The following is a 24,452-nucleotide window of genomic DNA, read 5'->3' on the forward strand; positions in this document are numbered from 1 at the left end:
GGTATCCCTTCTTGAAATATTTATTTGACAAAAATCATTCTGCTACTAACCTATAAAATTGTTCAGACTATCACTCCCTACGTAGCTGACCTAATTAAACCCTACTCACCGGCCCAGGCTTTGGCATTCTCAAAGTACAGGACTACTTTGATGTCCTAGAGTGAAATAAAAAGTTGTGTGTCACAGAGCTTTCTCTTATCGTGCCCTGTTCTGTGGAATGATCTCCCTGCATCAATAAACAGATCTGTGGAGACTTCAAGTCCAGACTTAAGACGCACTTATTTTCACTTTTGTATGGCTAGCATACTGGCATAGTATGTTTTTATGCTTTTCACTCTTTTTATTAATTTTATTAGAAGCAGAGTGGGCCGTGGCCTCAAGTTTATCTAAATCCTGGGTCTTTTAGTGAAGCTTAGGGCTAGTGGCCGGCGATCACCTTAGTATTTCCTGTGTTTAATGCTGACAAATTATACTGTATTTCTTGTCTTTCTGATGCCTGATCCTGTTTTTTCTGTTTAAGGTGCAGCTCCATCCAGAGATGGTGTGGTATTTGTGCTGGAGGACCCTCCTGTCCTGTGCACCAACAGCATTTTCTGTATATTCATTTGTGAATTGTTTTGTAATTTGTGGTCTGTAGCATGGCCCAAGCAGAGGGCCACCCCTTTGAGTCTGTCTGCTGAGGTTCTTCTCAGAGGGAGTTTTTCCCTACCACTGTTGCTCTAGGGTTTGGCAAGGTTAGACCTTACTTGTGTGAAGCGCCTTGAGGCAACCTTGTTGTGATTTGGTGCTATATAAATGAAGATAAATTGAAAAATTGAAACTGAAATTAAATTGATAACCTTTTCATGACAAGGTTTGCCACTGCACACCTCTATACAAGTCATGAAATTAAAACCCCACAAACATAAACCAACTCCAAATAATACAGGAGGTTTATTGAGTAGGTTGTACACAAAACATTATTTTAAGAACATATTATGTAGCTCAAGGCCATTTAGAGAGCACATACCACTGCCAGTCTCCAATAGTTTTCCGTTTATTGTCCTTAACTGAACTGAAGTGCAGATGGGGGAGTGTTTTCACCAAAAAAACAAATATCAATGTAATCAGTAGGGGATACTATAAACAGCAGCAGAAAACATGGAGGGTAGCACTCCTTGGGAGGAAAGCAATGACATAAGATTGTAAGAAGTGCTTCCCTCTGTGTTTTCTGCTGCACATCATTTAATGTGAGCACCGCTTTCATGCACACATGACTATAAACATATCGCCTAAAAATAATCCTGGAGCACTGCATTGACTCAAAGATTACATGTGCACCAAATTTCATTAAACTCTGTTCCTGTGTTTTTGAGACACCCTGATAAACAGACAAACTGGGCTAAAAACATCATGTCCTTGGCAGAAGTAAGATAATTAAAGACATCATTGCATTTTCCAAGACAGTTCGGTTGAAGATTTTACACATTCAGCAACATCCAATTTTCTGCCGCTGCCGCACATTTTTGCTAAGTTCTGTGAATAAATAAAACAAAAAAACAAACAATTAGTATTCAAGAATTTATAGACTGGGGGGTGGGGGTGGGGGAACAGACGCGTGGCAGAGGCTTACACTAGCGGCTCGGACGATGCTGGTTGGAGACTGGAGGGCGGCGAGGTCAGTTAGGATTTTCTTTAAATCACTGTTACATGGATTTTCTGAAACGGAGGTGATTTAAGCACAGTTCTGTCAGTAACGTGTCACAAATATTTTAACTTTGCAGCATTCAGTGGGTGCACGTGTTTACCTGGTTCAGGTGGTGGTTGTGGCTTCAGCTGGAGATATGGATGTTCCAACAACTCGCCAATCGATATCCTCTCTTTGGGATTCCGCACCAAGCATTTCTGGAAAATTGAGGAACAACCACATGCATATTGAATAATAAAACCAAGCAGTGGGGTTTTCTTTCTTTGTTTAGTTGTAAACAGTCACCTTCAATACATCCAGCAAGTCCTTCTCTGAAATGTCAGGAAATTCAATCTCATGGGAAGGGTTGAGGATGGCATGCAGTTGGTAATCTGATTGGTGATGCTTTGGAATGGAGTCTTCCCATAGGTCATACAGTACAGGATACACCCAAGGGACCACACATCACCTTTGGACTGATCTAGAGAACAAAGTGTGAGAAAAGCAAGAAAAATATGCAGCTTTATGCGCATACCAACTCTTTTGTAAACACAAACCAGCTCTTCACTTGCCGAACTGACTGAATACCTTTGAGCGTGCTTTTCCTGTCTGGGATGAAGTGTCTTTGATGGCTTCAGGAGGCATATAATTCAGAGTTCCTACCTGTATTGGGAAAACAAAGATGTACTGTAGACATGAAGTGGACTGAGTAGAGCTCAGACTGAATTTGTTGCAACCTCACACGGAAAATGATTTCCAGTATCCAAAATGCAATGTGTTCCCTCTTTTTAAAGTCACATGTACAAGGTATATAGTAGTCCCTGCCATCTAATGCAGGCACTTTTTTTTTTTTTTAACTTCATTCCATCCAATCACCCCGGCTAAATGTTAAGGACTTGTCACTGACACGAATCTTACTTGTGAATCCTTCATAATGCTCGTCACATCTGGCTGGATTTGGTTTGCGATGCCAAAGTCGATTAGCTTCAGGGAAGCATTGACTATAACAAAATTAGCTGGCTTTAAGTCACTGTGGACAATCCCTGCACAGAAAATGGTCACACAATGAAAATCAGTTTGACTAACAAAAGTTTAGATCACAAAATTAGAACACTGGCAACAATACAGAACCGTGTTTGTGGATGGTCTGGACGGCTTCCAGCATGTTCTTCAGTAGAACTTCCTCTCCAGCGGATTCACAGTCTTGCGGTTTCGAAGCCAAGTGTTCAAGTCCAGGTTCCCACACTCCATCAGCATGTAGATGTAGCTGTTGGTTATTTCACTGAAAAGACACCAGGAAACGTGGTGGAGGTGGGGAGAAAATTTAGAAAAGAGAAAAAAAAAAAGAGAAAAAAAAAATCAGAGTTAAAAGTAACCTTGAAATACTGGCATCACTTTAATACTCAGCATACTTTATCTGCATCGCTGCTGAATTTTTATTTATTTATCAATTTTTGTTAATGGCCAATAAATCTCCCTCTACATTCTTGTCATTTCTTTAAAAAGTAATTTACTGTGTGGCTTACAGCTTTGGCCATTTTTCCCCCCTCCCCAAACATTTAATGTACTCACTAGTCATAAAGTTTGATAATCTGGTCACTGTACTGCTGCAGGTGATTCAGGTGTTCAATCTCATTTTTGTAACTTTCGACTGTCTGAGCGTCAGCCTCTTCAAGGTCCACGTATTTCACAGCAAACAGCTGCTTCTTGTGGTCGAGGACCTGGTAGACCTAGTGAAAACAAACAACAACATTGATGCTATAGTTAAAACAAAGGGGGGAAAAAAAACCTAAAACAAGAGGTTGGAAAATCAAATTATGATTTTTGGATCATACAAATTAACCGGGGATGTATCACCTTGCTGGATCCTCCACGTCCAATCTTTTTTAGAATGAAGAACTGCTTGCCCTTAATGGTGATGGATTCATTTGACAAGGTGGGAAACGACGCCTAAAATGTGATTCGGAACAAAAATCAGGTGATTACATTGTAACGTGTCTGATTAACTTTAACAAGTGCCCTTTACAGTATGGTCATCAACAAAATCATTGCCTGTCACCGTGAAAATGACAATGGTAGGTCCTCGGCAATAAGCTATGTACTATATTTGTTTAAAGCATTTATTAAAATTCATATTAGTTGCAAGAAGCAGGGATTAAAGCCAAAAAAAACAAACAAAAAATTTCACATCACAGCCAAATCATAAGCAGTTCACCATCTACCTTTTTATAGAAACTCTTGTGTTTGCATCCTAGAGTTGAAGGTAAATCAAAGTGGAGACAGCCAAGGAAACAGCAAATTGTTCTCTCGCTGAACATGATTATATTTCACTCACTAACCATTGCTGCTCTTTTCTAATGTTATAGAAAGACTTTCATCTGCAGATTATTTAAATACTTCAGGATAAACACATTTTAAGGGGACGGCATTTCTTTCATTTCACCAGTTAAAATCTGTGAACCTTTGTCAGCAAGGGTTCTGGGGTCTGCTTAAGGTCCAAGAAAATTTGGGGTTTTTGATGCCCAGGGATGCATTCTGTGTGTGTGTTTTTTAAATGACAATTTTCTTACCTTTTCACCCCTCAGTTTAGTTGTACTGCTTAATGTGTGTTTATTTGTATTTTCTTGCACATTTCACCTTTTCTTTGCCTTTAACCAAAATTTATATCGCAACCTACATGTTGTTATTAGGGTTAAGGTTGTTGTTTCGTAAGATTACTAACCACAAGAGCATAGCCAGTTTCATAATTTTGGCTTCCCTCATCCTAATGGACCTGATTTTAAATCTAGAACCCTAAACAGAGCCAGTAATGCCCGAGCTTAGACATTACAAGTACATTACAAAAAAGATACTACTTCACATTCCACTTTATTTATGCATAACATTTAAATTAAGTAAATTTATTTTTATATGGCTCATCAACTAAACTTAGTGCAGAACTATCATAAAACTTAGGCCTTGATAAATACAGATTTAAACACTTTAGTTGTTAAAATTATTATTAGTAGTAGTAGTATGAAAAATGCATTCAAAAGTAGACCGTTAATCAAGGGGTGTTGGGGGGGGGGGGGGGGGGGGGGGGGGGGGGGGAAATGCCCTTCACAACATCCTCTTTTGGTCTGGATTCGCTCCTGGTTTCCTGTCTCTGAGCAGGAACAATCATGACCTGATTGAGCAGTAACAAGGTTTTATGAGCATATCATGCCATCCTCAGAAAGAGATTTTAGGTGTATTTTGTGTGTGTGTGTGGGGGGGGGGTGTTACTGTTTGTTATTAATGCAGCCCTGTTTTTAGTTTAACCACAGCAAGGATAGTCACAGAGACACTCAGAGCAGACTGAAAGAAAAGTTTCAAAATATGTTTGTAAAACTCTTATGTGTTTTACAAACACTTTTATGTGTGGCTATCTAGCATTTCTGAAAGTGGATGACTGCATGTACACTGGGGGCATGGAAAGGAACTGGCCACCCTACCTCATCATGGTGTGGCCCTACTAGCACCCCCAAAGCTCTGATAAAAAAAAAAAAAAAAGGGGGGGGGGGGGGGAGAAAGCATGAGCCTTACCCTTTACCATTACTTTTTATATCAATGGCATAAAAACATATTAAATAATAAATTAATTAATGAAATAATAATGTAATTTACCAAAGCATATCTGGGATAATGTTCATCAAATGTAATTATAATGGCAGCAATTGAACTAAAATCTTATTTTACCTTCCAGTGATTCAACTAATGCTAATCACCAACAGCCAGGTATTGCAATTTTGTAAATATCATCTATTGTATCATCTATTGCCCTGGGGAAGACCCAGGACACGCTGGAGGGACTACATCTCTCGGCTGGCTTGGGAACACCTTGGGGTTCCCCCGGAGGAGCTCGGGGAGGTGTGTGTGGATCGGGAGGTCTGGGCGGCTTTGCTTGAGCTGCTGCCCCCGCGACCCGACTCCGGATAAAGCGGGAGAAAATGGATGGATGGATCATCTATTGTAGTTTGCATTGTCAGGTTGATGAGACACATCAAGATATTGGTAACACGGGGGTGGTGGGTGCAGTGTCAGTATCCACATTACAATGATGGCAAAACTACAGCATGAATACTGCGTACCTGTGGGGCCTGGGTACATGACGCTTGGTTTAAAGGTGTGACGGGCTGCTGTGTGGGCCCAGCTCTGTGTGCTGCTGCTGCAGAGTTAGACTGTTCAGGGTATCTGCTCACAAAACAAGAACAAAAAAAAATAAATAAATGAAGAACTGATAAAATATACCTGTGTATATAAAACTAATTCCACAGAGTTCAGTTTCAGTCTACTTTCATCTCAACAGAAATATTTTGAAGTCAAAACTATAGCAGGCATACTTTTTAAATTCTCATCTTTACATAACATTTTCCTCCACCAAGAGACATCAAAATAACACCTGAGAGCACAGAGGTTTCTGAAGGTGTTCGGAGTCTTGCAGACTGTAGGGGGGTTTGGCCTGGATGCAAGAGGGATGGATGGAGTGGGGAAAGACTCCAGCACCCGAGGAACAGGCGTCTTATGCTTATCCTAGGTCAAAAGTGACATAAAATGATGTCAAAATGAGAATCTGCTCCATTTTCAAAGATCTATACTAAAAAAATACACTTTTTTTTTTTTTTTAAAGTTGTTCCCATTTGCACAGGATCACCACAAGTTTGGTTTATTTTAATGCCATATGACAACTCCAGAACCTGATGTGCAAGTTTTTGATGGTGGGCAGAAACCGCTGTACTGGGAGTAAACCCATGCAGACCCAGAGAGTGCACGTAAACTCTACACAGGAAGAAACTGGGCATTAGCAGATTTGAATCCAGGACCTTCTTGCTGTGAAACAAGAGTGCGAGCCACTAACACCATACGAAAGAAAATTCAGCTAAATCTCATTAATCATGTTAAATATATAGATTTTTTTCCCCTCATACATATCAATTCTGAACATCTGAAACATTTTCGGTACAATTTATCTGTACTGTCAATTTAAATGGTAAATGGACTGCATTTATATAGCGCTTTTCCATCTGCATTAGACGCTCAAAGCGCTTTACAATTATGCCTCACATTCACCCCAATGTGCAGGTGCTGCCACACTGCTCACTACACACTGGGAGCAATAGGGGATTAAAGACCTTGCCCAAGGGCCCTTAGTGATTTTCCAGTGAGGCTGGGATTTAAACCGAGGATCTTCTGGTCTCACGCCCAACACCTTAACCACTAGACCATCACCTCCCAAAATTACACAAAAAGCTTTTACAAATCTTCAGTTGAAATGTCAGCAAAATATAATTTGATCAAAAACGTGAGGCAATAACACACTTGCTAACTCCCATGATGCACATTGTTATGCCCAGTTGTCACTTAGGTCTTCATTTACAGTTAAACAATGCAACTTTGCAGTAATTCTCTCAGTTTTGAACTGAGACCCATTACAAGTGGTTAGTTGGGTACATTTTTAAGTTTCTTGCCAGTTAATTGAATGGCATTTTCCTTGCAATGTACAAAAATAAATAATAAAATGAACAGACCTCTGGAAAAACATATCGGCTACTGAGAGCCGGCGCCTTCCACACTGAGTGTGGCTCCTTGCTGGCAGGTTTAGGCTGCTCCACAGCCTGACTCACAGAGACGACAGGCGGCACCTGAAAGTCATAGTTCCCCTCACAAGTCGCTGCACTGACTGGAAGATGAGCCGGAAGCTCTAAATGAAAGATTGTCGGAATTAAAAGAACTTTATCAGCAGTTCTTGGAACTTTACAACAAATGACTCAACCTACCTATGGAGTCTTCGCTTTCCTTTGTGGGCACTAACTGTTTTTTCGCCAGCTTTAAGGTTATGTATAGCCACATCCAGAAGCTCAGATGGTCTTGCATTTAATGCCTGGGCTTTCTGCAGTATGGACATTGCTTTCATCACATTACCTTAAAAACAGGAAAAAGAAAAAAAAAAAAATAGAGTTTGTACATTTGTGCAATTTTACATTTAAATCACTTTTAAAATAGGTTAGTTAAACACAAGTGGAGTTATAAATGAAAACTGTCTTCTTGGAGTGTGTTATAGGGCACTGCAGTCTCGTTTGAACCCTGCATTATATCACGGGATTTGACCACTTACAGGGACCTCCGCTCTGCTGCGCAATATATACACAGTAATAACTTCACATGGATAAATGGTGTACTGTTTTGTTTTTGGCTGCAATCACTGAAGCAGTCGTGAAAAGTATTTTTAGTTTCCAGTGGAGAAGAAAAGGTGAGGCAGATGGGAGACGTTGTGTCGGTAAGTGTTAGCCTACACAGCTAACCAGAGTAGCTCCGTTCTCTTACCTGCAAAACCGCCTCGACATGTTTGTGCTCCGGATCATAAACAAAATGCAACACATGTCCACTTTCCCACTGCATTGTCACTTTTTCTTTGCATTTTTACTTTGTTTGCATGTAATTTGCCCAAAACCCATTGAAAATGCCGTGTTTGGTACCCCGGAAGTAGAGAAATTACATCATATGCGTCATATCTTATCCCTTTAGCACCTGCCCTCAAACGAGACTGCAGTGCCCAATTACATGCAGTACAACATCTTACCTTGACACACTTCAAACTGTGCATGTGCTATATGAACAAAAGCAAAGTTCTTGCAGTTGGATCGGGCGACTATGAAGTGATCTTGTGCTTCATCTGGGTCTTCGATTCTACAGAAGAAATAAATACTATAATGATGCATTTTGGCTACAACAGCCTTTATCACAGAGTTTTGTGGATATGTGGCACTAATACAACTTCTCACAACCATTTGTGATATCATACACATCATTACTTCTAGCACACTGTGCACATAGAGTCATAGTGTTGCCACACATACAACCCCTGGCAATAATTATGGAATCACCGGCCTCGGAGGATGTTCATTCAGTTTAATTTTGTAGAAAAAAGCAGATCATAGACATGACACAAAAGTAAAGTCATATCAAATGGCAACTTTCTGGCTTTAAGAAACACTATAAGAAATCAGGAAAAAAAATAATGGCATTCAGTAACGTTACTTTTTTAGACCAAGCAGAAGAAAAAAATATGGAATCACTCAATTCTGAGGGAAAAAATTATGGAATCACCCTGTAAATTTTCATCCCCAAAACTAACACCTGCATCAAATCAGATCTGCTTGTTAGTCTGCATCTAAAAAGGAGTGATCACACCTTGGAGAGCTGTTGCACCAAGTGGACTGACATGAATCATGGCTCCAACACGAGTGATGTCAATTGAAACAAGGGAGAGGATTATCATACTCTTAAAAGAGGGTAAATCATCACGCAATGTTGCAAAAGATGTTGGTTGTTCACAGTCAGCTGTGTCTAAACTCTGGACCAAATACAAACAACATGGGAAGGTTGTTAAAGGCAAACATACTGGTAGACCAAGGAAGACATCAAAGCGTCAAGACAGAAAACTTAAAGCAATATGTCTCAAAAATTGAAAAATGTACAACAAAACAAATGAGGAACAAATGGGAGGAAACTGGAGTCCACGTCTGTGACCGAACTGTAAGAAACCGCCTAAAGGAAATGGGATTTACATACAGAAAAGCTAAACGAAAGCCATCGTTAACACCTAAACAGAAAAAAAACAAGGTTAGAATGGGCTAAGGAAAAGCAATTGTGGACTGTGGATGACTGTCATATTCAGTGATGAATCTGGAATCTGCATTGGGCAAGGTGATGATGCTGGAACTTTTGTTTGGTGCCGTTCCAAAGAGATTTATAAAGATGACTGCCTGAAGAGAACATGTAAATTTCCACAGTCATTGATGATATGGGGCTGCATGTCATGTAAAGGCACTGGGGAGATGGCTGTCATTACATCATCAATAAATGCACAAGTTTACGTTGATATTTTGGACACTTTTCTTATCCCATCAACTGAAAGGATGTTTGGGGATGATGAAATCATTTTTCAAGATGATAATGCATCTTGCCATAGAGCAAAACTGTGAAAACATTCCTTGCAAAAAGACACATAGGGTCAAAAAATAGTCCGGATCTTAATCCAATTGAAAATCTTTGGTGGAAGTTGAAGAAAATGGTCCATGACAAGGCTCCAACCTGCAAAGCTGATCTGGCAACAGCAATCAAGAAAGTCGGAGCCAGATTGATGAAGAGTACTGTTTGTCACTCATTAAGTCCATGCCTCAGAGACTGCAAGCTGTTATAAAAGCCAGAGGTGGTGCAACAAAATACTAGTGATGTGTTGGAGCGTTCTTTTGTTTTTCATGATTCCATAATTTTTTCCTCAGAATTGAGTGATTCCATATTTTTTTCCCTTCTGCTTGGTCTAAAAAAGTAACCGTTACTGACTGCCACAATTTTTTTTCCTGATTTCTTATAGTGTTTCTTAAAGCCAGAAAGTTGCCATTTGAAATGACTTTAGTTTTGTGTCATGTCTGTGATCTGCTTTTTTTTCTACAAAATTAAACAACTGAATGAACATCCTCCGAGGCCGGTGATTCCATAATTTTTGCCAGGGGTTGTATAAGCATAAGAAAGAACTTTATTAATCCCGTAGTAAATTGTTTATGCACACAAACTGTACATTCATGCAACTTGCATACACACAATATTCACCTTAACACATGGAAAGTTAGGCTCATTCTTATAAGGTGTAGACAGACACATATATAAGAGTGTATTAACATGCAATCACTGTCACAACATTAGGATGACTACATGAAAGACTCGTAACCACGCAAAAAGTCTAAACAGACAGCATCACCAGCTGCATACCAGAACACAGTTATATTTAAATACAAGTATTGTGCTAAGTTCTTTCACATTGTAATATGTTACACAATTAGATGGTTTCTGTAAAAACAGCTTTATTACATGGGATACCTTTTGATATTCAAATTTCATGTTCAACATCACCACGCACGTCAAAGCTAAGACAGTCAGTTACACCATCCTAATGCTCAACTCTAACATAAACAAAACCTAAAAATTAATATTTCCAATGTGTACTCACCCCTTGAGTTCTGCATATCTGACCAGTATTCTGGCATAGCTTGCATTATTGCTGTACTGTCTTATTGGCAGCCTGGTGAAGACTTTTGAACAACAGTCTTTGAGCTTATTACAGAGGTTGACGTCTGTGTAAGGGCTGCCTCTCTTCTCCATATTTGTCAGATATGTCCAACATGATTCAGGTGAATTTGAACTGACCACCTGGTCAAAATTGTAGGTTACATCTGGAAGAAAAGAAAGAAAGAAAAAAAAACAAAAAACAAAGCTATAAATGCATGAAACACAAAATGATTATTGTTCATGTAGTTCAAGCGTTACTCTAGCAGTGTTTACTAAAGTTTAATAGTACAGGCCTGGCCAGCGAGATAGAACTGCCAGGCCAGAAGCAAATATATAAAGGGGCACCTGAGACATTTTGAGCCTGACCCAGAAAAATAAGGTGTGATTCTTAAACATTTGCAGTCTGAGCGACCAACATTTCTTCACAATGTGTGAGGTTTTGTCTCACACACATACATATATACGAGGTCTGTCCATAAAGTAATGGTCCTTTTTATTTTTTTCAAAAACTATATGGATTTCATTCATATGTTTTTACGTCAGACATGCTTGAACCCTTGTGCGCATGCGTGAGTTTTTCCACGCCTGTCGGTGACGTCATTCGCCTGTGAGCACGCCTTGGGAAGGAGTGGTCCTGCCCCCTCGTCGGATTTTGATTGTCTGGAAATGGCGGAATGAAAAGGACTTTTTTTCCCATCTGAATTTTTTCAGAAGCTGTTAGAGACTCGCACCTGGAAACCATTCGAAAAATTTATCTGGCTTTTGGTGAAAATTTTACGGGCTTTACAGAGAATAAGGACTATTACTACAGGTTTAAGGACCCCTTTAAGGACGGTCGGTGCGCCGCGCTCCGAGCTGCAATGACGCGGCACAAACCACCGGATCATTTCTAAGCTGATGGCTCTGTGGATACGAGACCGTCGTGTGCTCTTTCTCTGGTTATCACAAGCGCTGGACATCAGCCATTTTCTGGCAGATTTCACTTTTAACAAGAGATTTTGTTATGGAAAGCCACGTGGAGGCTTCGCGCATCACGACAGATTCGCTTTGGAAGCGAGACAAAGGAACACCTCCGTTTCGGAGTGTTAGAGGACAAGTTGGGACATGTCCAGCTCTCCACAAGTTCTCTTATACTCACTCGACTGGTAAGCACTGAAAGCCGAGATAGGCAAAAATTCTGATCGAAAAAAGTCAAAATCCGACGAGGGGGCGGGACCACTCCTTCCCAAGGCGTGCTCACAGGCGAATGACATCACCGACAGGCGTGGAAAAACTCACGCATGCGCACGAGGGTTCAAGCATGTCTGACGTAAAAACATATGAATGAAATCCATATAGCTTTTAAAAAAAATAAAAAGGACCGTTACTTTATGGACACACCACGTATATATATATATATATATATATAGCATCAGCAGTGTTTGCATCAGCACTGCAGCTGTGATAGCCTTTCAATAGAAGAGGTCAGAATCTGACATCTATTTCACAGATTTTGACCACTATTGACAAATTAAGTCATACAAATGAACTGCTCCTCATCACCCCACCCCCCCTCCTGGAACATATTGTGCTGTAGATGTTATTCATTTTGTGAACTGCTGTCTGTGTGACACAAAAAGTCTTTGAAACTCCTCCTTAATAACACATTTCACACCTGACAACTGTACTGCCGAAGGCAAGATCAATGGGGAAAGCAAAAGGTATAAATCTTTGTGATTCTTTAATGTGATGGACAGCGGTTTGTTAAGTCAGCTGCTGTGCAGCACCTGAATCAGGGCTGCTGTTTAGGAACCCACAGGTCACATCTGGCTTGGGCTTCCATTGTTTTGAAGTGCTTCACCGGGGTGCCTGGAGTTAAAACTTTCAAGTAAAAAGTGGGTGCACATGCACTCAGAGATCTACCAGTGATGACGGGTGTGATTCTGACAATAAATATGCAATTATATTTTGCTTATACCCAAATACATCCTTTGCAGCCATGTGGTATGTAATGGTGATAAAACTGATTGTTACTAGTCTTTAGGTATTCTTTTATACGCTCACGTGATATATCCAATCATTCCAGGACTACAGTGAATTTGAGGGACTGCTTTTCCAGAGTGTACCAGTGCACCTGTAAAACATATTTTAGAGGAAACAATATGCTGAACAATGTTTTGTCAAAACATACACTACCTTCCATTCTAGAAGAGTCTCGCATGTTGAGTAATGTAGTGCTCGAGTCTGTCAGTGCTTGGTTGTCTAAATGGCCTTGCTCTGGAGTGACAGTTTGTAGCTGGAAAGCAATAACAAAAGAAGATTTAACACATCTTCCCTCAGCTCCCACTTCTCTCCAATTAAGAGCACTTATTAAGAACATTGACAAGTGACTCCACCTTGTGGCTTCTGATATTGCAGAACATCAGATGGACTTGATAATACTCACCTGAAGGTAAACCGAATCTCCAGGTAGAGCATTTTTCTTGGAGGAGGATAACCCAGGCATCATGCTAATGTTTGAACCAGATGTTTGTCTAGGAACAAGACAAAAACAAGTAAAAAAAAAGTCTAAAAATAAAATGTCTAAAAATAAAATGACATGTTGACCAATAATCAAAATGTTAAAAAACACAGCCCAGCTACACCATCCTGTAGATTCCAGATCCAAGTGCTCTTGGAAGACCAATAAGGTGCCTTATGTACCATTTTCAAATAAGTCAAAGCCACATCAGCAGAGATGGAGACTAGTATGATGAAAATTTCCCCATCTCTCATCTTTCAATGGAAGTCATTTTTCAATTAAAAGAAAATTACTATTTGTATCACAATCAGCCGCCCAATCTAATTACATCTACTACAGCAGCCTAAAGTAGACCCTGCTCATGAAGATCACCTGCTCCATCCAGGAGAGGTCCTCTTCAGGAGCAGGGTTGGTGATCTCTAGACTACACCAAAAAATTTCATGAATTTATCATTATTTCATGTGTTGTCTACATAAGCAAACCAAAATGACCATATTTTATATATCTGCTTGCTGATGGGGTAGGGGGAGATAAAAATGCCGTGAATTGAATAATTTGCAACAAGGATGAAATCAGAAGTCTGACAGAAGTACAATTCAACAACATACTTCTTCATTAAAACACAAAAATTAAATGGGGTGGAACAAAATAACACTTGAGGAACTCCTGCAGCAAATTGACCTTGGAATTCTGGAAATGAACGAACATCGACTTCAGGATATGTTTATTTCCAGTGCTTCTGACTGTAGTCAAGAATAATGTATGACATACAGTTTCACATTTAACAATGACTACACAGTTGACATTATCTGGTAAATAAACTCTTTACAGACAAACATTTTACAGACTCATTAGCAGAAAAAACATGCTGTCTTACATTATACACAGCAACTAACAATTACATTTATGTAATAAACTATTGATTTTTTTCCCTGACTTATTGCTTAGACATTTCATCTAATGCCAGAAGTAAAATATATTAAAAATAAAAATCTGTTACTGTTGCCCAATGCAACGTCTTTAAATAGACTGATTGAATCATAAATATTCAATTTACAATTACATAAAATGGAAAAAGGGAACGAATCCTCACATTTGAGAAGGTGTAACCAGAGAACACATTTTTTTTCTTGATAAATTACATAAACAAGGAGCTACTGATTTTGACCCACAAAACAACCAATTACACAGAACATACATATCTACCTGGAAGAACATGCAGGAATTAATGTACCAGTTTTCTTTGCAGGCTTCCCATTAATTTCATCAACATCATCATCATCATCTTTCTCTGGGATGGAGAAAGAAATTCTCCCAATCTGGAATTAAAACAGCAAAACCTACAGTTACAGTACAATCAAGACAGTTTTCAGCATAGATGTTCAGCTTTTACTTAATAGTAACTATATTCACATCAAGCAGAAAGGTTAAACTAAATACAACTTAGCAAAACTGATATGCAGATGACAGCTAACTGTATTGTTTTTCCTGTCAAATGACCAGAGTCTCAGCGCAGACACTGAATAGTCCTTTCATGGAAGGAACATCACCTTTCACCTAAATCCCTCCAAGAGAGAACTCCTGATCTTTCAAGATAAACAATCTATACATCACAAATTATTAACATAAATTTTGTCTCTCTATCATGTCAATGAGTGTGGCAAGAAATCTAGGTGTCATGATTGATCAGAACTATTCTTATCTGTTCACGTCACTTCTGTCTCCAAGGCATTTGCACTCTTTACCGTAACATAAGGAAAAATCAAGCCATACCCAACTCTATATTCCACCCAGGTCCTGTTACAGGCCATAATTATCTTTTGCCTCGATTATTGTAACACCCTTTTAATGGACTTCCAGTTTGCATGGTGAGGCCCTTGCATCCAGTTTTTGATCAACCCAAAAGCGTACTTTACCCACCCCTGATCAAACACCAATGGCTACCCATTGTCACAAGCACCAAATTCAAATCGCCACTGTTTACTTGTCCGACAAAGTGACTACTGGGTCTGCTCAACTCTACTTAAATGCTCCCATAAATGCACATACTAACCCTCGGGCTGCTACACTCCCCCAAAGAGTGGCGTCTGGCACTACCGTTCCTACACTCAAGGTAGTGGTCTCCCAATGGTGGTGTCATCTACCAAATGCTATCAGACCAGACGCGTACCTCTCTACCATCAGGATGCTGTCAAAAACCCAGGTCTGCTGAAAGTACCTCCTCTTCTAACATCTCTAACAACTCTAATGCCTAACTCGCATTTACCATGCACTTCTTTTCTCTCTCTACCTTTCATTGTCTTCAATTTCACTGTTTGATATCTACTTACGTGTTTTACACCATTAGTTGGTGGTTGTTGTGTACATAAGGACAGTATTCCTAATTGATTAGATTGATTGTGATTTCTCATGTATGTCACATTGGATAAGTGTCAGCTCAGTTACTATAATGTAAAATAAAGTGAACTTGATCTCTCACCAAACCAACTGTTTTCTTGCGTCGAGATCCACACCGACCTGTGACATGGTCACCTGATGATCCAAGAGACTCTGTTCTGTTGCCGTAAGGGGAAAGATTACTAAAAGATGTTACATTGTATGAACACAAGAAAAGCTGACTTTAATACCAAGTTGCTGACTTTAATACCAAGTTGTCTTACCCTGAACCAAAACTCATGGAGAATGGCAAGTCTTCTGTCCCATCTGATATCCTGCTTACTTTTTTAAATTCAGAAGCTTTTTTGGTAGAATCATGAAAATTACTGCTGGGCAACACTGCTGAGAAAGCACAAAAATAGCAAATATCACATCAGCAGACCTCACTAACAGACAAATAAATAATTGTTGAAAAGTTAGTATTTGGCTACATGCTATAAAAGGTGTACTAATCATAAAAAAAATTAACCCATGTCCTTCATTTTGAACACATGCTGATACTGAGTCAGATGTCAAGACTTTTAAACTGTTGCACATCCTTTATATTAAACACATCCTCCATTTATATTAAAAAAATCAGTTTGACAGTTAAATAATACCAACAGGGAAACCGAGTAAAATCTTTTTTTTTTTTATTATTTTGCTTTACTATACAACTTCATCTCTATACGCATTTACAAAATGTCATATTACTTCTTGAAGAGCAGTAGATTTTATTTTGTGACAAATTGAATTTCCTATAACAATTGAAACTATGACTATTGTCACAGCAGTACACAAGTAATCTGACGCTTTAAAATTTAAAACCTATATAGTCAGCAGTTTCTCATTTTCAGATACAGCAGCGAGCTTAAATAGAATCTTAAAAAATTACAAGTGTAACAGAGAAATGAACCTGAAATAAAATGTTTCAAGCCGTGGATATGAATCAAACTTCATTAAGGCAACATGATCCACCATAAATTGGCCAAATCAAGTCTAATATGGATATTTGGACTGGAATAAGGACCACACTTGTAATAATAACCAATGACTTTCTACACATCCGCAAACCAATCCAAAAAACAACTACATGCATATGCTATAGTAGTACAGAGAGTAAATCAATGTCATATACTGACTTGGTACATTTTCTTTATCATCTGAACAGATGTCGGGTGATTTATTTATCCGTAGCTTCTGTAAGGCAGCTTCCAGAAGCTCCTTTGGTTTGGCCCCCAGTTCAAGTGCATTCTGTAATATGTGAATGCTTCTCTTTACGTTGCCTGGAAATAAAGGACAAAGCAGCCCAAGTGAAGACAAGTAATTAAATTAATACTGCTATTACTACGACTACTACTGACAATAATAATAATAATACTAATAATACACAAAAAAGTCAAACCTTGGGACTGCTCAAACTGTGCATGGGCAATGTGGACAAATGCGAAGTTCTGGCTGTGTGATCGTGCCACATTGAAGTTTGCTTCTGCCTCATTTACATCTTGAATTCTATTGAGAGCAAAAACAGAGTTGGTGAAAAAGTCCCACTCGGTCATCTTCTCAAAATGTATCACAATGACTTTTATCACAGCTAAAATTTGATGGACATATAAAGATATTGAAAACAATACAAAGAAACCCAAATTGTTTTAAACTTATCAGACATTACATTCCAAACCAGGCGGCCCTGCTGTACATGTATGGGATGATATTTTCACATATATCCTACTGCATGATAGCATGGGCCCAGGCAGTTCCCTCAGCTACAAAGTGCATTGGTTCACTTTATAATCAAGCTATGAAAATTATGAACAGAAAACCTATCCATTTTCATCACTGTCAAATTCTCAAGAAATATAATTTATTAAGTTTTGATACTTTCAGCAATTTGTGCTTTCTCAAATTATTTTTCAAATGTTACAATAATCTGGTTCCAGAATTACTCAGTACAGTTGTGCAGAGACCAAGCAGCAGTAGGACAACACACAGTGCTTAAACCACAACTGTACTATCCCCAAGTGTAGAACATCATTTGGACAGTCGGCCTTTTCTTATAAAACCTGTAAACTCTGGAACTCATTGCCCACAGAAATTAAGTCCATCAGTGAGTTTAAATTGTTCTCATCCAAACTTAAATCTTGGTTTACAATAAACCAAAACTGCACCCATGTGTGAGACTGAATGAATGAGATGGGTGAGTGATGAACTTTTGAACTGCGCTGTTATTTATAGATGAAATGTTCTCATGTAAATGAATTTGTATTTTAGATGATGTCTTGTTAGTGTAGAAAAGCTCAACCAGGGACAGGAGTTGAAAATTAGCAGGAGCTATACTCTGTGTGCATTGCATCAGCTGCAAGCTTTGTTTTGTAACTATGTTTGATTGCATTGCCCCTGTCAAATAAATAAATAAATCAAAGGCACTTTACAGAAGGTAATATTTAGAATTGAATTGATTTATTTTGGCACACAAACACGACAATAACAAAAACTGATACACAAGACAATTCCACAGTGACGTGTGACCAAAAAGGGGGTGAGCAGAAGCAAAGCTTATAAACGCCCACCCCATATTATATATATATATATATATATATATATATATATATATATATATATATATATATATATAAATAAACCTCAAGCAGACCAGACTCTAAGGGGTGACCCTCTGCTTGGGCCATGATACAAACACATTTAACAACACAAACTCAAATCCCATTATCATAAACATATCTAGTGAACACTGTGTCTTCATCTACATAGATACCAGGGTTCTACCTAGCCCAAACTTACGTTACGGCCCGTTATGCTATAATTTTGGACCGTTACGCTTATTTTCAATACAGCATCTGTAATCAAACGTTTCTGCAGCGCGACTCCAGTTTGAAGCGTGAATCTAAGCAATGCTTCGATTCAATGGCTCGTGGCTCTTTGATTTGCTGCTCTTCAGAAGTGGTAAGTCCAATTCTTAACCCCTCTGAAAGCCATTCAAATATCATGAGTCACTTTTGTGTGGATTAAAGTCACTAACTGGGCCTCTTGTCTTGTTGCAGTCGAGAAACGAGAATCGTCCTCCGTTCCGTTGGCATAGCTTTAAACACTGCGCCGTTCTTTGCTGAGAAAGAGTCCGGTCGGTATTAATAACTTCAAAAGGAATCGCCGCTTTAAATAAAATGACACCTCTTACAAACGTTGCAATACAGACAATAAACTACAATCAACTAAAATGTTTTTTTCCCTCCAAAAATGAGACGTCCTGCATTCTTTATAAACCTGACCTGCAGCACAGCTGCAAGAGCTCAGCTCATATGTATGGAAATACATTCATGCCAATAATAATATCTGAAAGGAAATGCTTTTGAACAAAAACTAACATTTTATTTCTGTTTATGTCCAGAGATCAAGGATCCACCATGTAGAGTTTATTATGTCCAGAGTTTAAGGATCCAGTAACCAATTTCATATTTATTTACTTTAAGACTCAATAAAATGTTGTTCAATTTCAATTTAATCAGCTTATAAAGCACCAAATTACAACAAAAGTCATCTCAAGGTGCCTCACACAGAACAGTTCAACATAAAAAAATTAAAATAAATAAATAAAAATAAAAAAAATTCAAATACCTAATTAAAAACAGAAGTAAAAGAATAAGTCATAACAAAATAAAAACTACTCATAAGAAAAAGAATAAAAATAGGTTTTAAGTCTTGACTTAAAAATGTCCACGGACTCCGACTGCCTCACCGAGGGCCATGTACTGGCTAACCCAGAATGAGATTGCCCACTCAACAAACTTCCCCAGCCTTCTGGACATGAAGGGACTTGGGCTGTCGTACCTAGCTTTTCCACTTTGGGTACCCCTAGAACGGCCAATTTTTAGTTTGAATTTTCAAAAGCTTCCCCCCCTTCCGCACCCCCCCGGCCGCTTCACTCCCTCAACATTACCACTATGCTAAAATTTTATCCTAGCTAGAATCCTGGACACACACACACACACACACACACACAAAAAAAACTGTTTTGTGTTGTCAGTGACAACACAAAACTCATCGTACTTCATTAGATACATATCTTGAAAACATTTTTTTTTAATATTGATTTTTAAACATCGTTTGAGTTCATCCGTCAGGTTATTCCATAATCTAGGGCCACACACAGAGACACAGAAACCTTTCTTCGTCGTCCGAGCACCAGCAATATTAAAATGATACAAGCCCCGTAAATGTTATTTTCCCTCTCTCTCAGTAAAATATTCTTGAATTCTAAATTGCACTTGTTTATTTTTCACTTTGTACATTAATTGAACAGTTTTGAATGAAATCATATCATTAAGTTTTAATATTTGACATTTAATGAACAATGGGTTGGTGTGGTCTCGATAACCTGCATTATGAATTGTCCTTAATGCTCTTTTTGAAGAATGAATAATGGTTGCAATGTAGTTTTGTAATTATTGCCCCAAACTTCAGCACAATAAGTCAAGTAGGGTGCAACCAATGAACAATACAAAGTATGTAATGCTCTGCAATCAAGAACATGCTTTACTTTAGTTAATACTGCAATACTCTTTGATACCTTCATTTGAATATGCTGAATATGCGCTTTCCAATTAATTTCTTCATCAATAATGACACCTAAAAACTTATTCTCTTTGACACGCTCTGTTTACCCCATGTATATTTAACTGAATTTGTTTGTCTCTTTATAATTTCCAAATAACATTAATTTAGTTTTAGACAAATTTAATGATAATTTGTTAATATCAAATCATCTCTTTATCTTTATCATTTCAGTTCCTAAATCAGATAATAATTGTTGCAGATTTCCCCCTGAGCAAAACAGGTTTGTGTCATCTGCAAAGAAGACAGTTTTAACCAGATATGAGACTTTACATAAATCATTAATGTATAAAATAAATAATTTTTGGCCCAAAACAGAACCGTGTGGTAACCCACAAATGATGTCCAGACATGAAGAACAGTATTCCCCGAGTTTAACAAACTGCTTTCAGTTTTGTAAGTATCTTTTAATCCAACTCTTAGCAACCCCTCTGATCTCATACAGTTTCAACTTTTGAAATAATATATTCTGATCAATTGTGTCAAAAGCCTTTCTTAAGTCAATAAATAAACCTGCAACTATTACCCTTTGGTCCACATGTTTATTAATCTCTTCTATGGAATCGAGCAATGCCAGTGTCGTGGACCTTTTTGCTCTAAAACCATACTGACTTTCATCAAGCAAGTTGTGTTGATCTATAAATTTATCCAGTCTGCTGTTGTAAAGTTTTTCCAGTATCTTTGAAAATTGTGACAATAGAGACACAGGCCTGTAGTTAGTAAAAAGATTCTTGCTACCAGATTTGAATAAAGGTATCACTTTTGCCACTTTCATACTGTTAGGAACAATCCCAGTTTGAAATGATTTGTTAAAAATATGATAATGGTTTTACGATTTCAGTAATTATTTGCTTTACTAAGGACATATGTACCTCATTATGATCCGTTGACTTTTTACTTTTACATGTACTATGTTAATAATTTCCCTTTCATTTTCTGGGCTGAGAAACGTGTGCGGATTTCTGGCGACTAATTGCTGATTTCCCCATGTACTGTGTGGCATTTCAGCTGCCAGATCTGGCCCAACATTAGCAAAAAATTTATGAAACTATTCGCTACTTGGCTCATGTTATATTCATCTTTGTTGTCATAAGTAAAGTATGTTGGATAGTTATTTGATTTGGGTTTATTTGCTATAATACTATTCAATATTTTCCATGATTCCTTTATATCGTTTTTATTATCATTTAGTATTTTTCCAAAGTATGATTTTTTACAGTTCCGCATAACAGTGGTTAGTTTATTTTTACAGTCCTTATATTTAACCTCTGCCTCTCTTGATTTACTTTTAATGAATTCTCTGTATAGCATGTTTTTCTTTTTACAAGCCTTTTGAAGACCTTTTGTTATCCATGGGTTAGCTTTATAGTTATTTTTATTATACTGTATAATTGGACAATTTTTGTTATATACTCATACATTGAGAAATATGTTTTCAAATTCAGAATATGCTAAATTCGCATCTTGCTTATTGTAAATAGGATTCCAATCCTGTAACAGTAAATCATTTTTTTAAGGCAGTAATAGCTTCTTCAGATTGCAGGTGCTTGCAATATTGTTTTTGCTCAGTACATTTTTATTAAACTTCAAATCAGTTATAGAAAACTGTTCTCAGAAATGGTAAATCAGCAACACTGCAGAGTTAACATAATGCACACTTTTAGCACCCACTGTCTGTGTGTGTGTAATGACAACGTAAATAGCAATGTCTTCTTACCTTACTCTACTACACGGAAAGCAGAGTACTACTACTTCAAGGTTTTTTTTTAATCCTTTAAGACCAAAAAAGAAGTAAAACCTGTGCGTGTGAGTGTGTGAGATGAACACAGACTGTGCAAGCCTTGGGGCCTGTCTAGGGACTATTTTCATCTTCAACATCAACACAAATATTTGATATGCTTTGCCAACACTCCAAATTATAAATATTTATCATATCATATGTCAATGCTAATGCCATATTCTACTGGTATTACAACTCTCTAAATTTTAGGAGTCATCTAATTTCAAATCCCCTCTAAATAGCCTGATGAATGTGCAAGTAAATGCGAAAGAGCAGAAAAAATCTTGAATTACACCTCATCGGTCAGTTACTCACGCTGTTAGCTCTGCAAATCTGACAACATCCTGGCATAGCTCTCATTTGACAGTGTTTTTGCAGCGGCATATAGAGAATGCTCTTGTGTAGTAGCCTAGAAGTTTGGTGAGATGGCTATGATCCAAGTGAGGGTTTCCTTTCTTCTCCAGGTCTAACAGGTATGAGTGGCCAGGCATTCAGGCGAGACAGAGTCGATGACCTGGTAACATTGTCCGTGTCATCTGAAAGCAAACAAACAAGTGTGAGGCATCTTATTTAGCTTTAATGTTGATGAAAGGCATGGTGGTGCATAATATGTTTTATTAAAAAAAAAAAAATACCTTCATTGAGACACTTTTTAAGATTGTTGATCTTTTGACAAAGCATGGCAAGCCGCTGCTTTCTATCTGTATGCTCCTCTTCCTCCATCTGAAAAGGTTAAACAATTAAACTACTGTAAACACATACACTCAACAAAAATATAAACGCAACACTTTTGGTTTTGCTCCCATTTTGTATGAGATGAACTCAAAGATCTAAACTTTTTCACATACACAATATCACCATTTCCCTCAAATATTGTTCACAAACCAGTCTAAATCTGTGATAGTGAGCACTTCTCCTTTGCTGAGATAATCCATCCCACCTCACAGGTGTGCCATATCAAGATGCTGATTAGACACCATGATTAGTGCACAGGTGTGCCTTAGACTGCTCACAATAAAAGGCCACTCTGAAAAGGTGCAGTTTTATCACACAGCACAATGCCACAGATGTCGCAAGATTTGAGGGAGCGTGACAATTGCATGCTGACAGCAGGAATTGTCAACCAGAGCTGTTGCTCGTGTATTGAATGTTCATTTCTCTACCATAAGCCGTCTCCAAAGGCATTTCAGAGAATTTGGCAGTACATCCAACCAGCCATCACAACGCCAGACCACGTGTAACCACACCAGCCCAGGACATCCACATCCAGCATGTTCACCTCCAAGATTGTCTGAGACCAGCCACTCGGACAGCTGCTGAAACAATCGGTTTGCATAACCAAAGAATTTCTGCCACAAACTGTCAGAAAACCGTCTCAGGGAAGTTCATCTGCATGCTTGTCGTCCTCATCGGGGGTCTCGACCTGACTCCAGTTCGTCGTTGTAACCGACTTGAATGTGGCAAATGCTCACATTCGCTGGCGTTTGGCACGTTGGAGATGTGTCTCTTCACGGATGAATCCCGGTTCACACTGTTCCAAGGCAGATTGCAGACAGCGTGTGTGGCATCGTGTGGGTGACGCGATTTTCTGATGTCAATGTTGTGGATCGAGTGGCCCATGGTGGCGGTGGGGTTATGGTATGGGCAGGCGTCTGTTATGGATGAAGAACACAGGTGCATTTATTGATGGCATTTTTGAATGCACAGAGATACCGTGACGAGATCCTGAGGCCCATTGTTGTGCCATACATCCAAGAACATCACCTCATGTTGCAGAACGGATAATGCATGGCCCCATGTTGGAAGAATCTGTACACAATTCTTGGAAAGCTGAAAATGTCCCAGTTCTTGCATGGCCGGCATACTCACAGGAATGTCACCCATTGAAGCATGGTTTGGGATGCTCTGGACCGGCGTATACGACAGCGTTGTACCAGTTCCTGCCAATATCCGGCAACTTTGCACAGCCATTGAAGAGGAGTGGAACAAAATTCACAGGGCCACAATTGACAACCTGATCAACTCTATGCGAAGGAGATGGTGTTGCACGCATGAGGCAAATGGTGGTCACACCAGATACTTGACTGGTATTTACCCCCCCCCCCCCCCCCCCCATAAAACAAAACTGCACCTTCAGAGTGGTCTTTTATTGTGGAAGGTCTAAGGCACACCTGTGCACTAATCAGGTGTCTAATCAGCATCTTGGTATGGCAAACCTGTGAGGTGGGATGGATTATCTCAGCAAAGGAGAAGTGCTCACTATCACAGATTTAGACTGGTTTGTGAACAATATTTTTGAGGGAAATGGTGATATTGGTATGTGGAAAAAGTTTTAGATCTTTGAGTTCATCTCATACAAAATGGGAGCAAACCAAAA

The 24,452-nt window shown here is 38.7% G+C and overlaps 1 protein-coding gene across 1 annotated transcript; it reads right to left on the reverse strand.

Moving 5' to 3' along the window:
- Positions 1 to 960: 960 nt before the first annotated feature.
- On the reverse strand, positions 961 to 22,566 carry LOC117513517 (dual specificity protein kinase Ttk-like). The gene is given in 26 exon segments (XM_034173687.1): positions 961 to 1,515; positions 1,613 to 1,698; positions 1,788 to 1,884; positions 1,973 to 2,055; positions 2,058 to 2,147; positions 2,248 to 2,329; positions 2,585 to 2,709; positions 2,798 to 2,839; positions 2,842 to 2,948; positions 3,239 to 3,396; positions 3,524 to 3,616; positions 5,776 to 5,878; positions 6,087 to 6,217; positions 7,213 to 7,385; positions 7,462 to 7,501; positions 7,503 to 7,606; positions 8,265 to 8,371; positions 10,695 to 10,917; positions 12,929 to 13,028; positions 13,179 to 13,266; positions 14,461 to 14,573; positions 15,734 to 15,809; positions 15,915 to 16,029; positions 16,812 to 16,955; positions 17,075 to 17,181; positions 22,391 to 22,566. Coding segments are annotated over 26 exon segments (2,853 nt in total). The 3' UTR covers positions 961 to 1,425.
- Positions 22,567 to 24,452: the final 1,886 nt, after the last annotated feature.

This window comes from Thalassophryne amazonica, chromosome 7 (genome assembly GCF_902500255.1).
Source record: "Thalassophryne amazonica chromosome 7, fThaAma1.1, whole genome shotgun sequence".
In the NCBI taxonomy this organism is placed as follows: Eukaryota; Metazoa; Chordata; class Actinopteri; order Batrachoidiformes; family Batrachoididae; genus Thalassophryne; species Thalassophryne amazonica.